Source organism: Coregonus lavaretus, assembly GCF_964263955.1.
Source record: "Coregonus lavaretus genome assembly, chromosome: 18".
NCBI lineage: Eukaryota > Metazoa > Chordata > Actinopteri > Salmoniformes > Salmonidae > Coregonus > Coregonus lavaretus.
In genome coordinates, this window is record NC_140005.1 from 33673354 (window position 1) to 33690612 (window position 17259).

Below are 17259 nucleotides of genomic sequence, written 5' to 3' on the forward strand. Positions count from 1 at the left end.
AATAATTGTGCCAACAGTTGTTGCCTTCTCACCAAGCTGCTTGCCTATTGTCCTGTAGCCCATCCCAGCCTTGTGCAGGTCTACAATTTTATCCCTGATGTCCTTACACAGCTCTCTGGTCTTGGCCATTGTGGAGAGGTTGGAGTCTGTTTGGGTGTGTGGACAGGTGCAGTTAATACAGGTAATGAGTGGAGAACAGGAGGGCTTCTTAAAGAAAAACTAACAGGTCTGTGAGAGCTGGAATTCTTTCTGGTTGGTAGGTAATCAAATACTTATGTCATGCAATAAAATGCAAATGTCATGCACAAAGTAGATGTCCTAACCGACTTACCAAAACTATAGTTTGTTAACAAGAAATGAGTGGAGTGGTTAAAAAACTAGTTTTAATGACTCCAACCTAAGTGTATGTAAACTTCCGACTTCAACTGTATAATACATTTGCGACTGCTTGACTAAAGAAATCTTGGTCAACCAACAGCCTGTCGTCCAAACAATCGAACAGTTGACTAAATGGCGTCAGCCCTAGCTGCTTTTTCTGGGGGGTTTTAAACCAGTTTTGCTGTTCATTTGAGCAGTATGAGATGGAAGGGAGTTCCGTGCAATAATGGCTCTATATAATACTGTACGCTTTCTTGAATTTGTTCTGGATTTGGGGACTGTGAAAAGACCCAAGGTGGCATGTCTGGTGGGGTAAGTGTGTGTCAGAGCTGTGTGTAAGTTGACTATGCAAACAATTTTGATTTTTCAAAACATTGTTTATTATAAAAGAAGTGATGCAGTCAGTCTCTCCTCAACTCTTAGCCAAGAGAGACTGGCATGCACAGTATTTATATTAGCCCTCTGATTACAATGAAGAGCAAGACGTGCCGCTCTGTTCTGGGCCAGCTGCAGCTTAACTAGTTATTTCTTTGCAGCACTTGACCACATGACTGGACAATAATCAAGATAAGACAAAACTAGAGCCTGCAGGACTTGCTTTTCGGAGTGTGGTGTCAAAAAAGCAGAGCATCTCTTTTATTATGGACAGACCTCTCCCGATCTTTACAACCATTGAATCTATATGTTTTCCTATGACAGCTTACAACACCAAGGAATTTAGTCTCCTCAACTTGTTCAACAGTCACAACATTCATTACCAGATTCGGGTGATGTCTGGAGCTTATGGAATGATTTGTACCAAATACAATGCTCTTAGTTTTAGAGATGTTCAGGACCACCCATTCCAAAACTGACTGCAACTCCTTGTTAAGGGTTTCAGTGACTTCATTAGCTGTGGTTGCTGACGCGTATATAGTTGAATTACAGCATACATGGACACACAGGCTTTGTTAATGCCAGTGGCAGGTCATTGGTGAAAATAGAGGGCCTAGAGAGCTGCCCTGCAGTACACCACACCCTACATGTTTGCTTCCATTAAAGAAAACCCTCTGAGTTCTATTAGATCGCCATATCATGGATTCAGAACTGAGGTTGAAAAGCCATAGAAACTATGGGTTATCAATAACAGGTCATGGTCAATAATATCAAAGGCTGCACTGAAACAGTACAGCTCTCACAATCTTATTATTATCAATTTCTTTTAACCAATCATCAGTCATTTGTGTCAGTGCACTACGTGTTGAGTACCCTTCTCTATAAGCATGCTGAAAGTCTGTTGTCAATTAGTTTTTTGAGGAAATAGCATATGTCCTCGACTATACACCACTAGTTATTTTACTAAGAATTATGAAGTCAAGATGCTAGCTAGCTAGCTAGCTAGGTTCACAATGTAAACAAAAGCAGCTTGTGTAATTAGAGGATAATTTAGTAAAAGCACTATTTAATGAGTACTTGCGAAAATCTGCTCCTCTCCGCTCTCAAAACTACGCACTCTGTAGCAGGTAGAAACATCACATTGACACAATGCTGATGGCAAAGAAACGTGACACTTATAGTGGAGCTGAAGTGTCAGTAGGCCTCATTAGCAGCCCCACTCCAGTTTCCTCCATCTTGAAGGAACAATAGTAACCTCAATCCTGTTTTAGATAATATTAGGGTGATCGTGTGCTTACCACAGTTCTCACTTTCTTTTCCTCTTTTTGAAAAACCACAAGGTTTCTGATCTAAAAAGCTTAAAAGAAAAACGATTACTTACAATGCATAATAGTGATGGGGGAAATTGATACAGTTATATATTGGGATATTATTTTTGATATATCGTTTTGACAATATCACAATATTATTTTTGTGCTAGTTGGCTGTACCTGCACCAAAACTCCAGTAGTTTTCTTTTGTAGCTTGTTCTCCCTCTTTCTTTTAAATAGGGAGCCAATTAGCTTTCAGCACTTTTGTTTACAAAACTTGTATCCTCATGGCTTGTCCCTCTGCAGCAGACATATGGCGTTTGGAACATCAAATCGCTATAAAATTACACTATCGAATAGCAATAAATCATGAGAATCGCATTGCATATCTTATCGGCACCTAAGCATCATAATATCGTATCAGAAGGTCCTTGGCAATTCCCATCCGTGATGTATAAGAGAGAAACGATGCTTGTGTGTAGCAAATACATAAGAAGAAATAAGACCTTGTTTTACAATATAATATAATACCAGATCATGGAAATAAAGAATACACATTTTTAAATATCAGAGCTCTAAATGTATGAGAGCTCTGGGAACTGCAAGGCAGCAGAAAAGTGGACCTGTTATTGGCTGATGCTTAGGGAACGCCTGTGTTATGAAGAAGATATGGTTCGATAATAATATTGTGAATGTGGTGACTGCTGTTCATCCAGGGACCAACCAGGACCAACCCTGCTTAGCTTCAGAGGCAAGCCAGCAGTGGAATGCAGGAGGCCCAGAGTGTAGTCATTTACAAAGGTGCTGGTTGAATGTTGTATAAACATTAGTGGTGACTTTAAGATCGTGCGTTCACCCTTGGGCCGCTGTAGAGTTCTTAGTTACCCGACATGTATAAATCTGGGAACTGCAAGGCAGCAGGAAATTTGATATTTTATTGGCTGATCTGGTTGAATGATAATATAGAGGACAGATTTGTGAATGTGATGTGACTAGGGCTGTGGCGGTCATGACATTTTGTCAGCCGGTGATTGTCAAGCAAATAACTGTCGGTCTCACGGTAATTGACCGTTAATTAACATAAACACATTTAGCATGTCCTGGCTTCCACACACAGCCTACAAGCAATTTTTTTGAAGTGTAATAATTCCATGTAATATAGCCTACACCTTCACAATAAATCCATTCTTTATTTTAGACAGGTCTAAAGAAGCATGATATGAAAAAAATGTACCAGTAGTCTATTTCAGAAGAAAATAATAGCATACTCTGAGTTGTCCTTATGTTAGGTCCTGATGTGGCTATGGCTGTGGCCTACACTAGTTCATTTAGCAGACAAGATTTGCTTATTATTCCATGGTATTATTTTATAGTATGAAGAATACAATTGAACAAACATGAATAAAATAGAAATACTTTCTCCAAACAATTTGAGGGAGTGCGCACATGCGGCTATTCTGTGTTGAGCGGTTAACAAAGAAATAGGTACTCCTATATGCTTAATTTAGAGTTATTAATGTAACTTTAGTTGTTCTACAAACGTTGGGCTATATGTTTTGATTTTTAATGCATTGAAAGGCTGCATGATGAGACTGATTTTGAAAAAAGTTGCTTGAAAGGCATGAGCTCTGCTTTCTTTTTCGCGCAGGCTATACACACTCCAATAGTCTCTCATTCACAATTTGACAAGCACTTGATAATGCCTTGAATTTCACGGCGGCATCCCCTTTGTGGCTGTAATGCACCCTAAAGAAATCCATGCCTTTTGAGCCCGGAGTGCTGCGTTGTGCCCTTCTCCCTGAGTGTGCTGCGCAATCCGAAGTGTCTCTCACTCACACGGCTCTCCGTCACATGATCGGGTCTTTCTCACAGGCTACAAGTTAAGACAGAGACAACATTTACTTTTCGTCAGCCAACAAGATGAGTAGGCCTAACGAACAGCAAAAGCACCTGCCTATGTCAATCTACTATCCACGTAGTACAAAAGTCGACCTATTCTGTGCGAGAAATAAATATTCCAAACATTGTCTGGGACAGTTGTGGGATGCAATATCTCCCAAATTAATACAACCACTAATATCAAAAAACGTTTTATGTAATGTGGCTGACGCAACAGATCAGAACGTTTAGCTTAAAATGTTGATGAACAGGGCCTCCCGAGTGGCGCAGTGGTCTAAGGCACTGCATCGCAGTGCAAGCTGTGCCATTAGAGATCCTGGTTGGAGTCCAGGTTCTGTCTTCCCCAAACTTGAGACTCACGCGCTACTTATATATGCCAGTTAGGCTCTACACCCCTTGTAAAGCGGATGAATGTGCTTAATTTTAAGAAGTTATTTGGCCACTTTAGTTGTGATACAAACCTTATTAAAACATATAGGCCTATGGGCTAGGCTACATGAGGTGGGGGACTATGATTCGAACAAGTCGCAAAAAAAGGCATCGTTTCTTATGCTGGGCATCATTCACAAGTGATAATATATAATTCACAAGTGCTAGGCTAATATTGTCACCCATCAGACTTTTCTTGATTTAATCTTGTCTTTACATATACTAAATAATATGTGTGATATTTGTTTTGATTTAGAATGGAGCATTATCATGCATCTCTATCGAAACAGGGGCAGCAGGTAAAAATAAATGTAATCTAATCTTTTATGGCCTATTTATTTATTGCCTTACCTCCATAACTTACTACATTCGCACACACTATATATATTTTCTGTTGTATTTTTGACTTTATGTTTTGTTTACCCCATATGTAACTCTGTTGTTGTTTTTATCGCACTGCTTTGCTTTATCTTGGCCAGGTCGCAGTTGTAAATGAGAACTTGTTCTCAACTGGCTTACCTGGTTAAATAAATAAATAAAAAATAAATGAAAAAAGATGCACTTAAATAGCGACTGGAGGACACTTTTCCCCGTGGTTTATTTTCATGCCAGCCAGGTAGCTATAGTCCTGTTGTAAATACAGTGAGGGAAAAAAGTATTTGATCCCCTGCTGATTTTGTACATTTGCCCACTGACAAAGAAATGATCAGTCTATAATTTTAATGGTAGGTTTATTTGAACAGTGAGAGACAGAATAACAACAACAAAAAATCCAGAAAAACGTGTCAAAAATGTTGATTTGCATTTTAATGAGGGAAATAAGTATTTGACCCCTCTCAATCAGAAAGATTTCTGGCTCCCAGGTGTCTTTTATACAGGTAACGAGCTGAGATTAGGAGCACACTCATAAAGGGAGTGCTCCTAATCTCAGTTTTTTACCTGTATAAAAGACACCTGTCCACAGAAGCAATCAATCAATCAGATTCCAAACTCTCCACCATGGCCAAGACCAAAGAGCTCTCCAAGGATGTCAAGGACAAGATTGTAGACCTACACAAGGCTGGAATGGGCTACAAGACAATCGCCAAGCAGCTTGGTGAGGAGGTGACAACAGTTGGTGCGATTATTTGCAAATGGAAAAAACACAAAATAACTGTCAATCTCCCTCGGCCTGGGGCTCCATGCAAGATCTCACCTCGTGGAGTTGCAATGATCATGAGAACGGTGAGGAATCAGCCCAGAACTACACGGGAGGATCTTGTCAATGATCTCAAGGCAGCTTGGACCATAGTCACCAAGAAAACAATTGGTAACACACTACGCCGTGAAGGACTGAAATCCTGCAGCGCCCGCAAGGTCCCCCTGCTCAAGAAAGCACATATACAGGCCCGTCTGAAGTTTGCCAATGAACATCTGAATGATTCAGAGGAGAACAGGGGGAAAGTCTTGTGGCCAGATAAGACCAAAATCGAGGTCTTTGGCATCAACTCAACTCGCCGTGTTTGGAGGAGGAGGAATGCTGCCTATGACACCAAGAACACCATCCCCACCGTCAAACATGGAGGTGGAAACATTATGCTTTGGGGATGTTTTTCTGCTAAGGGGACAGGACAACTTCACCGCATCAAAGGGACGATGGACGGGGCCATGTACCGTCAAATCTTGGGTGAGAACCTCCTTCCCTCAGCCAGGGCATTGAAAATGGGTCGCGGATGGGTATTCCAGCATGACAATGACCCAAAACACATGGCCAAGGCAACAAAGGAGTGGCTCAAGAAGAAGCACATTAAGGTCCTGGAGTGGCCTAGCCAGTCTCCAGACCTTAATCCCATAGAAAATCTGTGGAGGGAGCTGAAGGTTCAAGTTGCCAAACGTCAGCCTCGAAACCTTAATGACTTGGAGAAGATCTGCAAAGATGAGTGGGACAAAATCCCTCCTGAGATGTGTGCAAACCTGGTGGCCAACTACAAGAAACGTCTGACCTCTGTGATTGCCAACAAGGGTTTTGCCACCAAGTACTAAGTCATGTTTTGCAGAGGGGTCAAATACTTATTTCCCTCATTAAAATGCAAATCAATTTATAACATTTTTTGACATGTGTTTTTCTGGATTTTCTTGTTGTTATTCTGTCTCTCAATGTTCAAATAAACCTACCATTAAAATTATAGACTGATCATGTCTTTGTCAGTGGGCAAACGTACAAAATCAGCAGGGGATCAAATACTTTTTTCCCTCACTATTTGCAGTGTGCTTAATATTAGGAAAGTTGAGAAATAAATATAGTTGATGGGATCCTCTTTTTATTAGCGGCCATCACTCTGTTTTCTCCTGCAATTGCATAGCCTATAGAAATGTTGCGCAACATGAGCTCATGGCCTCTCATGAAGTGTATATTTGATTTTCTAAAATATTTGCATTAATGTCAGAGTGATTAGAGGGACAATAGAGTGCTGAGCACCAGGCAGTTAGCAAGTTTGGTAGGCTACTAATGACCAGCAGCAGCATCAGAGCTTGGAGAAGCCTAATTACCGTGACTAAATGGTCATGTGGAATTTGACTCCCTTCATGACTCGTGACCACAGGTGTGGCGGTAATACGGTCACCGCAACAGCCCTAGATGTGACTGCTGTTCATGTAGGGATGGAGAAGTATGGAGGCATGGTGTGTGTCCTAAATGCCACCCTATTACCTATATAGTGCACTACTTTTGACCAGGGCCCATAGAGCTCTGGTCAAAAGTAGTGTACTATGCAGGGAATAGGGTGCCATTTGGGATGTATCCCATGGAGATATGGGCGTTCTTCTACATCTGTTGCTGGTTGCTTTCTGTGTACAGCTAAGGTTGCATTCCTCAAGCCCTAGCCATTTAAACATTCTTTCAATGGCTCATCATAGCATCATGACATCGGTAGTTTTCATGTTGAATTATATTGTACATTTTTAAAGGCCCACTCCTTAAAGTCACAGAGTGGGCCTTTTTAATATGACAAATACGTCATGGCCAAATTATATCATTCATGATTACTGGACTTGATGAACTCCGAGTAGTTGTTATCAGAATAAGAAGTGGTATTGAGATATTTCCATGTTCCAATTGATTCAAATTAGTCATACAGATTAAGTTTGTTTCATGAGTTTCCGTCTATAACGATGTCCTCTGTGAACTCTCTCACGTCATTACAGCATTGACTGTTCCAACACTATCCTCTCTGAGCTCCTCCTAAATGGTTTGGCCCTGTTTGGCTGCACTCATTCTTTATAGCCTTGTAATCCCTGCCATTGTTTGTTAGCAACACATGCATTCTTTAAAGGGATATCGATTGCTGCTCAAAGGCAACTTTTACATTTTTCCTTTCAAAATTAAAGCACAATTATTTCAGATCATTGCTTATTCAAGAAAAGAACAATATGCCTAGTCTTCCAGGCAATCGTTTGATTGTAATGTCCTTGGCACATACATGTATGCACACTTTTACTGGCGACCATCTACAATACTTGTCAATGAGCCAACATCTGATACGCCCCCTGAAATCTATCTGAGGATCTAGGTGTCTGTCTTTGTGGACCCATTTTGAATACAACCTGACATGGTTTATTTAGAAAAAGAGTGCCACAGCTGCCACATGCACATTATTTAACCTGTACCTGTAGGCTAGTGTGTATTTTGTCTACAAAAACATAAATTATATATCTGTCATTCATATGTTTGTGTTCCATCTATCTTTTCAAGTGCAGAAAATCGTCACATTGCAATAGATTGTAAATCAGGTGTTCTGCAGACTAAAGACTACAAACAATAGCAGTACAGCTATATCAGTTGTAATTGTTGTTTATACAAGAATGATACATTTTCAATGTTGGCTGAGCGTCATGATTGTAATATTTTTTGTTTTTTCCCACTCAACAGGCTATGATTTCTCTGAGGTGCTGCGATGGTTCGGGGAGCGGGTGGACCGCATCATCCTCCTCTTTGACGCCCACAAACTGGACATATCAGACGAGTTCTCTGAGGCCATCAAGGCCTTCCGTGGCCAGGACGACAAGATCCGCGTGGTGCTGAACAAGGCTGACCAGGTGGACAGCCAGCAGCTGATGAGGGTCTACGGAGCTCTGATGTGGTCCCTGGGGAAGGTGATCAACACGCCCGAGGTGGTGAGGGTCTACCTGGGCTCGTTCTGGGCCAAGCCCCTGCAGAACACGGAAAGCCGTAGGCTCTTTGAGGCAGAGACCAAAGACCTCTTCAAAGACATCCAGGGCCTGCCTCGGAATGCTGCCTTACGCAAACTTAATGACCTCATCAAACGGGCTCGACTTGCTAAGGTAATAAGCTGCTACGGTAACTGTACTGTTACTGTACTCCCCACTCTGCCCTGCCCAATCCTGTGCTTTCCTTGGGGGCCTATAGTCCTAATAAGACCATTGTCTGTAAATCACAATGCCGTTTGTCCATATGTAAGTGTGCAGGCACCAGGTCTGAGGTGATGATTACTGATTACATGTACCTCATGCACTGTCTTGTGTTAATTCTGACCGTGGTCATACATGTGTTGTCTTTGGCCCGTTGTGCAATGTGAACATCCTCAGGAACTGCTTGATCCCTGGTTTCCATTATTTCCATTCAGAGCTCTTTTCACTTCATTACATGGAGGAGGCTGGTATATGCAGCATATGGAGCAATTTATCCAGAACAGAGGAGGGCCATGCCTGAGAGTGTAGCCTTATCTCTTCTGCAATATTTTCCAACTGGCCAGACAAAGAAACTAACTGAAGAAGAAACTAACTGTTAGAGTCCCCTGGATTGATGATGAATTTACATTTTTTATGGTTCAAGTAAATGATGAAAAAGAGGTGGCAAACAAGTCAGGCTGCTCAACTGATTGGTTGACATACTGTAAGTTGAGAAATGTGGTGACTAAACAAAAACAAATTATATTACCAAAAAAAGATAATGTCATAAAACTCAATGGAAAAAGACTTTGAAGTACCTTAAATGATATCATGGCCAGAAAACCCAATTCATCTCCATCGTTCATTGAAGTTGGTGTCATTTATAACAAAACCTTTTGACAGTTGACGAGAGATTAACTGCTTCTCTTCTAGTTTTTGAGACATTTCCAGATTGTCTGCCTAATCAAATAAAATTGAGCTCAGACACCCATACATACTCAACCAGACATGCCACTAGGGATCTCTTCACAGTCTGTGAAGAGGTGTGAATGACGGAGTCAGGCGCAGGAGGTAAAACACAGAAATCAAGAGTTTATTCAGTGTACAATAATGTAGCGCATAAAGCGACAGAACGAAACTAGCACAAGGGAAAATCAACCTTGGTTGCATACAAGTAGCTCAACCGAGCTACTCACTCTCACAAAGAACAATCACTCACAAAGGACAAGGGGGCAGAGGGAACACTTACACACAGACTAATGAGGGAATGAGTACATTTACATTTACGTCATTTAGCAGACGCTCTTATCCAGAGCGACTTACAAATTGGTGCATTCACCTTATAGCCAGTGGGAAAACCACTTACAATATGTTTTTTTTTTTTTTTTTTTTTTGGGGGGGGGGGGGGGTAGAAGGATTACTTTATCCTATCCCAGGTATTCCTTAAAGAGGTGGGGTTTCAAGTGTCTCCGGAAGGTGGTGAGTGACTCCGCTGTCCTAGCGTCGTGAGGGAGCTTGTTCCACCATTGGGGTGCCAGAGCAGCAAACAGTTTTGACTGGGCTGAGCGGGAACTGTGCTTCCGCAGAGGTAGGGGGGCCAGCAGGCCAGATGTGGATGAACGCAATGCCCTCGTTTGGTACGGAGGTGCCGTTCCCCTCACAGCTCCGTAGGCAAGCACCATGGTCTTGTAGCAGATGCGAGCTTCAACTGGAAGCCAGTGGAGTGTGCGGAGGAGTGGGGTGACGTGAGAGAACTTGGGAAGGTTGAACACCAGACGGGCTGCGGCATTCTGGATGAGTTGTAGGGGTTTAATGGCACAGGCAGGGAGCCCAGCCAACAGCGAGTTGCAGTAATCCAGACGGGAGATGACAAGTGCCTGGATTAGGACCTGTGCTGCTTCCTGTGTAAGGCAGGGTCGTACTCTCCAAATGTTGTAGAGCATGAACCTACAGGATCGGGTCACCGCCTTGATGTTAGCGGAGAACGACAGGGTGTTGTCCAGGGTCACGCCAAGGCTCATCGCACTCTGGGAGGAGGACACAACGGAGTTGTCAACCGTGATGGCGAGATCATGGAACAGGCAGTCCTTCCCCGGGAGGAAGAGCAGCTCCGTCTTGCCGAGGTTCAGCTTGAGGTGGTGATCCGTCATCCACACTGATATGTCTGCCAGACATGCAGAGATGCGATTCGCCACCTGGTTATCAGAAGGGGGAAAGGAGAAGATTAGTTGTGTGTCGTCTGCGTAGCAATGATAGGAGAGGCCATGTGAGGATATGACAGAGCCAAGTGACTTGGTGTATAGCGAGAATAGGAGAGGGCCTAGAACTGAGCCCTGGGGGACACCAATGGTGAGAGCACGTGGTGCGGAGACAGGTTCTCGCCACGCCACTTGGTAGGAGCGACCGGTCAGGTAGGACGCAATCCAAGAGTGAGCCGCGCCGGAGATGCCCAACTCGGAGAGGGTGGAGAGGAGGATCTGATGGTTGACAGTATCAAAGGCAGCAGACAGGTCTAGAAGGACAAGAGGAGAGAGAGAGTTAGCTTTAGCAGTGTGGAGAGCCTCCGTGACACAGAGAAGAGCAGTCTCAGTTGAATGACCAGTCTTGAAACCTGACTGGTTTGGATTAAGAAGTTCATTCTGAGAGAGAGAGAGCAAGAGAGTTGGCTAGAGACGGCACGCTCAAGAGTTTTGGAGAGAAAAGAAAGAAGGGATACTGGTCTGTAGTTGTTGACATCAGAGGGATCGAGTGTAGTTTTTTTGAGAAGGGGTGCAACTCTCGCTCTCTTGAAGACGGAAGGGACATAGCCAGCGGTCAAGGATGAGTTGATGAGCGTGGTGAGGTAAGGGAGAAGATCTCCGGAAATGGTCTGGAGAAGAGCGGAGGGGATGGGGTCAAGCGGGCAGGTTGTTGGACGGCCGGCTGTCACAAGTCGCAAGATTTCATCTGGAGAGAGAGGGGAGAAAAAAGTCAAAGCATAGGGTAGGGCAGTGTGAGCAGGACCAGCAGTGTCATTTGACTTAACAAACGAGGATCGGATGTCAGACGAGGAGAGAGCAGTAGGAGTAGCAGGGTTTTCAGTGGTAATCCATGTTTCTGTCAGCGCCAACAAGTCGAGGGACTGGAGGGTAGCATAGGCTGAGATGAACTCTGCCTTGTTGGCCGCAGAACGGCAGATCCAGAGGCTGCCGGAGACCTGGAACTCCACGTTGGTCGTGCGTGCAGGGACCACCAGGTTAGAGAGGCAGCAGCCACACGGTGTGAGGCGTTTGTATAGCCTGTGCGGAGAGGAGAGAACAGGGATAGACAGAGGCATAGTTGACAGGCTACAGAAAATGGCTACAATAATGCAAAGGAGATCGGAATGAAATTAACTAAACATCTGGGAAAGCGAGAGAGCGGGGCCTCCCTCACTTACGTTTCACTGAAACACCCAAATACCAGGTGTGTGTGATTGACAAGACAAGACAAATGGAGTGATGATAAATGGAGCGGTAGTGGCTAGTAATCCGGTGACGACGAACGCCGAAACCTGCCCGAGCAAGGAGGAGGGGCAGCCTCGGCTGAATTCGTGACAGTACCCCCCTCCTACCTTGAAGCGCAGCTCCAGCAGCGTGCCGACACCGGCCTCTGGGACGGCCAGGAGGACGCGGAGCAGGGCGAGTCGGATGGCGACGATGGAAGTCCCTCAGCAGAGAGGGATCGAGGATATCCCTCACCGGGACCCAGCACCGTTCCTCCGGACCGTACCCTTCCCACTCCACGAGGTACTGAAGGCCCCCCACCCGGTGCCTCGAATCCAGGATGGACCGGACAGAGTACGCTGGCGCCCCCTCAACGTCCAAAGGAGGTGGAGGGACCTCCCGCACCTCAGACTCCTGGAGCGGACCAGCCACCACCGGCCTGAGGAGAGACGCATGAAACGAGGGGTTAATACAGTAATCAGGGGGGAGTAATAACCTATATGTGACCTCGTTGATTCTCCTCTACAAACTGAGGGCTCAGCTTCCGGCAGGGCAGGCGGAGGGGCAGATTCCGGGTCGAGAGCCAGACCCGATGCCCCAGTACAAAGACGGGGGCCTCACTGTGGTGACGGTCAGCGTTGGCCTTCTGACGATGCACGCCGCGTTGGAGGTGAACATGGGCAGCGTTCCACGTCTCCTCCGCGCGGTGAAACCAGTCATCCACTGCAGGAGCTTTGGTCTGACTCTGGTGCCACGGTGCCAGAACTGGTTGATAACCTAAAACACACTGAAATGGCGTTAGGTTCGTAGAGGAGTGGCAGAGAGAGTTCTAGGCATATTCTGCCCATGGCAGGAACACCGACCACTCCCCCGGCCGGTCCTGGCAATAGGACCTCAGGAACCTACCCACATCCTGATTTAACCCGTTCCACCTGCCCATTACTTTCAGGGTGGAACCCAGAAGTCAGGCTGACCGAGACTCCCAGACGTTCCATGAACTCCTTCCAGACTTTTGACGTGAACTGGGGACCTCGGTCAGACACTATATCCTCTGGTACCCCGTAGTGCCAGAAGACGTGTGTAAACAGGGCCTCCGCAGTTTGCAGAGCCGTGGGGAGACCAGGCAGAGGAAGGAGGCGGCAGGCTTTTTCGAAAAGCGGTCCACAACGACCAGGATGGTGGTGTTCCCTTGAGAGACAGGCAGATCAGTTTAAAAAATCAACACACAAATGAGACCATGGTCGTTGTGGAACTGGTAAAGGTTTTAACTTACCCGCTGGGAGGTGCCTAGGTGCCTTACTCTGGGCGCACACTGAGCAGGAGGAAACTTACACCCTCACGTCCTTAGCCAAGGTAGGCCACCAGTACTTTTTGGTCTGGCAGCGCACTGTACGACTGATACCTGGGTGACCAGAGGAGGGTGACGTGTGTGCCCAGTAGATCAGACGATCACGGATAAGCGCAGGCACGTACTGCAGCCCAGCTGGACACTGCGGTGGAGATGGATCTGTGCGTAATGCCTGCGCTATATCTGCGTCCATCGCCCATACTACCGGCGCCACAATGCAGGAGTCTGGCAGTATGGGGGTATTGTCTCTGGGCCTCTCCTCTGTATCATACAGCTGGGACAGTGTGTCTGCCTTCACGTTCTTCGTACCCGGAATGTATGACAGTGTGAAATCAAACCGCGTGAAGAATAGGGCCCACCTGGCCTGGCGAGGGTTCAGCCTCCTCGCTGCCCGAATGTACTCCAGGTTATGGTGGTCCGTCCAGACGAGGAATGGATGTTTCGCCCCCTTGAGCCAATGTCTCCACACTGTCAGGGCTCGGACCACAGCCAACAGCTCCCGATCACCAACGCCATAGTTCTGCTCAGCCGGGCTGAGCTTCTTTGAGAAGAACGCACAGGGGCGGAGCTTGGGTGGCGTGCCCGAGCGTTGAGACAGGACTGCTCCCATCCCAACCTCGGACGCATCCACCTCCACTACGAACGGTAGTGATGGATCGGGGTGGGCCAGTACCGGGGCCGAGGTGAACAGTTCCCTCAGGTTACTGAAGGCCCTGTCAGCCTCAGCAGACCAGCGGAGCCGGGACAGACCACCCTTCAACAGAGACGTAATGGGAGCTGCCACCTTGCCAAAGCCCCGGATAAACCTCTGATTAATTGTTGGCGAAGCCAAGGAAGCGCTGCACCTCCTTTACCGTGATTGGAGTCGGCCAATTACGCACAGCTGCAATGCGGTCGCCCTCCATCTCCACACCTGTGGTAGAAATGTGGTATCCGAAGAAGGAGACGGACTGCTGGAAAAACATACACTTTTCTGCCTTAGCATGAAGGTCATTTTCCAACAGTCGGGCCAGTACTTTGCAAACCATGGACACATGCTCGGCGCGCGTAGCGGAATACACCAAGATGACGTCGATGTAGACCACTACACCGCGACCAAGCATGTCCCAAAACACCTCATTCACAAAGGACTGGAAGACTGAGGGAGCATTCATCAAACCATAGGGCATCACCAGGTATTCATAATGCCCCGTGGTTGTGCTGAATGCGGTCTTCCACTCATCTCCCTCTCGGATATGCACCAGGTTGTACGCACTCCTGAGATCTAATTTAGTGAAGAAGCGCGCTCCATGCAATGACTCAACCACTGCCAGAATGAGGGGGAGAGGATAACTAAATCTAATCATCTCCTTGTTCAGTGGTCAATAATCAATGCAAGGGCGCAGACCGCCGTCTTTCTTCTTCACAAAAAAGAAACTCGAGGAGGCGGGTGAAGTGGAGGGACGTATGTACCCCTGGCGCAGGGACTCGGTGACGTAGGGATACACATGACTCCTGGGAGGTACAGCGTCTACCCGAAGGTTTATTGCGCAATCCCCCGCCCAATAAGGTGGTAATTTAGTCGCTTTATTTTTAGAGAAGACTTGTGCCAGATCATGGTATTCGGGGGGAATGCGCACGGTGGAGGCACCGTCTGGACTTTCAACCGTGGTTGCACCAACGGAAACACCCATACGCCTACCCTGACACTCTCGTGACCACCCCGTGAGAACCCTCTGCGGCCATGAAAAAGTGGGGTTGTGGAGTGCTAGCCATGGAATACCTAACACCACAGGGAAAGCAGGAGACGCAATGATGGAAAATGTGACCCGCTCACAATGCGTCTCCTGTGTGATCATGGTGACTGGTACCGTGACTTCCTTTATCAACCCGGACCCTAATGGTCGACTATCAAGTGCTCTGATGGGGCGTGGAATGGATAGGGGAACTAATGAAATGCCCTGGCGGCGTGCGAATGTTTTGTCCATAAAGTTCCCAGCTGCGCCTGAATCGACTAGCGCCTTACACTGGGGAACTCTCATGTGATCAGGGAAGTATATGGGTATAGTACAGTGCTCAGCAGAGGGCTCTGAACAAGAGTGGGTGCTCAATACCTGGGGTGATGCGAGAGCCGGCCGCCTCCTGACCCAAAAGAGCACTGACGACAACGTGTGGTGGAATGTCCCTTCGTGCCATCCGAGTGGCACTGGCGCTGTCGTCCTCCTCTCTCTCGGTGCGCGGTACCACCCAGCTCCATGAGCTCTGGATCCGCATCGGTCGGGGCGGGAATGGGCAGACCTCCTCTAGGACGTCCTCTGGTTGCCAGCAGTTTATCCAGACAAATGGCCATGTCCACCAGTTCGGTAAAAGACAAACTGGTGTCACTGCAGGCTAGCTCCCGTCGGACGTCCTCCCGTAGATGGCACCGGAACTGGGGATCCAAATACATTACATTTACATTTTAGTCATTTAGCAGACGCTCTTATCCAGAGCGACTTACAGTTAGTGCATACATTATTTTTTTTCATACCCCCTGTGGGAATCAAACCCACAACCCTGGCGTTGCAAACACCATGCTCTATCAACTGAGCTACATCCCTGCCGGCCATTCCCTCCCCTACCCTGGACGACGCTGGGCCAATTGCGCTCCGGCCCATGGGTCTCCCGGTCGCGGCCGGCTACGACAGAGCCTGGATTCGAACCAGGATCTCTAGTGGCACAGCTGCCTTAGACCACTGCGCCACTCGGGAGACTATAAACAAACAAACAAACAAACAAACAAACAAACACAGGAATCCGGCAGCTCTCTGCATTCCTTCCTGCTATGCTGAGTGTGTGAGACAATGTGATGTAGTAAAGCACTCTGTACCCCCAGGTTGGCCTTGTCGGTTTCGGTTGCCCCTTTCCCTGGTCAGTGGGGAATGTATGACGTCCTAACCCAAAACTAAGAACCCTGCTTACCCACCCTCTCAACCTCTCCCTCCCTGTCAGTCTGTCTGTCTGTCTGTCTGTATGCACTGCCAGGGCCTGCAGCAGCGCCATGTTTACGCCAACCTTGTCTGTCTTTGTCCGTCTGTCTGTCCATCCCACAATGCCTGCCTGCTTCCAAGAGGAATAAACATTATCATATGGAAACTAAAGGAAAAACCTTACCTTGTCCCCTGGAGCGAGCTTCCTCTCCTTTATTGAGGACATTTTAGTGTAAACACCGGTGTGAATGTTCCCCTGGCAAGGACATTTACAAGGTGGAGTCGCACTTGCAAACACAAGGGACACATTGATAATCCTGCTGGTCCAACAATGCTTGGAGAGGTTGAAGGACCCTGGTGAATGAATGCAATCAGCTTCTTTCCGATGTGTTCTGTTTTAACCCACCTTATCATTTCCCCTCATACAATTTCAGTTCACACATACACTGTGCAAGTCTCATTATGACATCAGATGAAAATATCAAGCATGGAGAAGGAAGGAAACCACACAGAGATGTTGACACAAGTTTGCTCCACAGCAGCAGTGTAATAGGACCTTATTTGAATATGTGGAAAGCTGACAGCTGGCAATGAATTCAAAAGACAAGTGGCTCAGGCTTGACCATACTAATACTTGACCTCTCTCTCTCATAGGTGCATGCCTACATCATCAGCTACCTGAAGAAAGAGATGCCGTCGTTGTTTGGGAAGGAAAAGAAGAAGGAGGAACTGATCATGCGACTTCCTGAGATCTACACCATACTGCAGAGAGAGCACCACATATCCGCTGGAGACTTCCCCAATGTCGTCAAGATGCAGGTCTGCTGGGTTACTATGGCTCCTGAGAATAATACATGTGGCTGCATCCCAAATGGCATCTTATTCCCTATATAGTGCACTACTTTTGACCAGCGCTACATGTGCCCTAGTCAAAGTAGTGC

At 46.5% G+C, this 17259-nt stretch overlaps 1 protein-coding gene across 1 annotated transcript in view; it reads left to right on the forward strand.

The window, feature by feature from the left end:
* LOC311145905 (EH domain-containing protein 4-like) overlaps nucleotides 1-17259 on the forward strand; it is a 38444-nt gene that overhangs the window by 17213 nt on the left and 3972 nt on the right. Inside the window, exons 4-5 of the mRNA XM_084182283.1 lie at nucleotides 8299-8711; nucleotides 16973-17137. Coding sequence (XP_084038409.1) covers nucleotides 8299-8711; nucleotides 16973-17137 — 578 coding nt within the window. The remainder of the gene's footprint in view (nucleotides 1-8298; nucleotides 8712-16972; nucleotides 17138-17259) is intronic.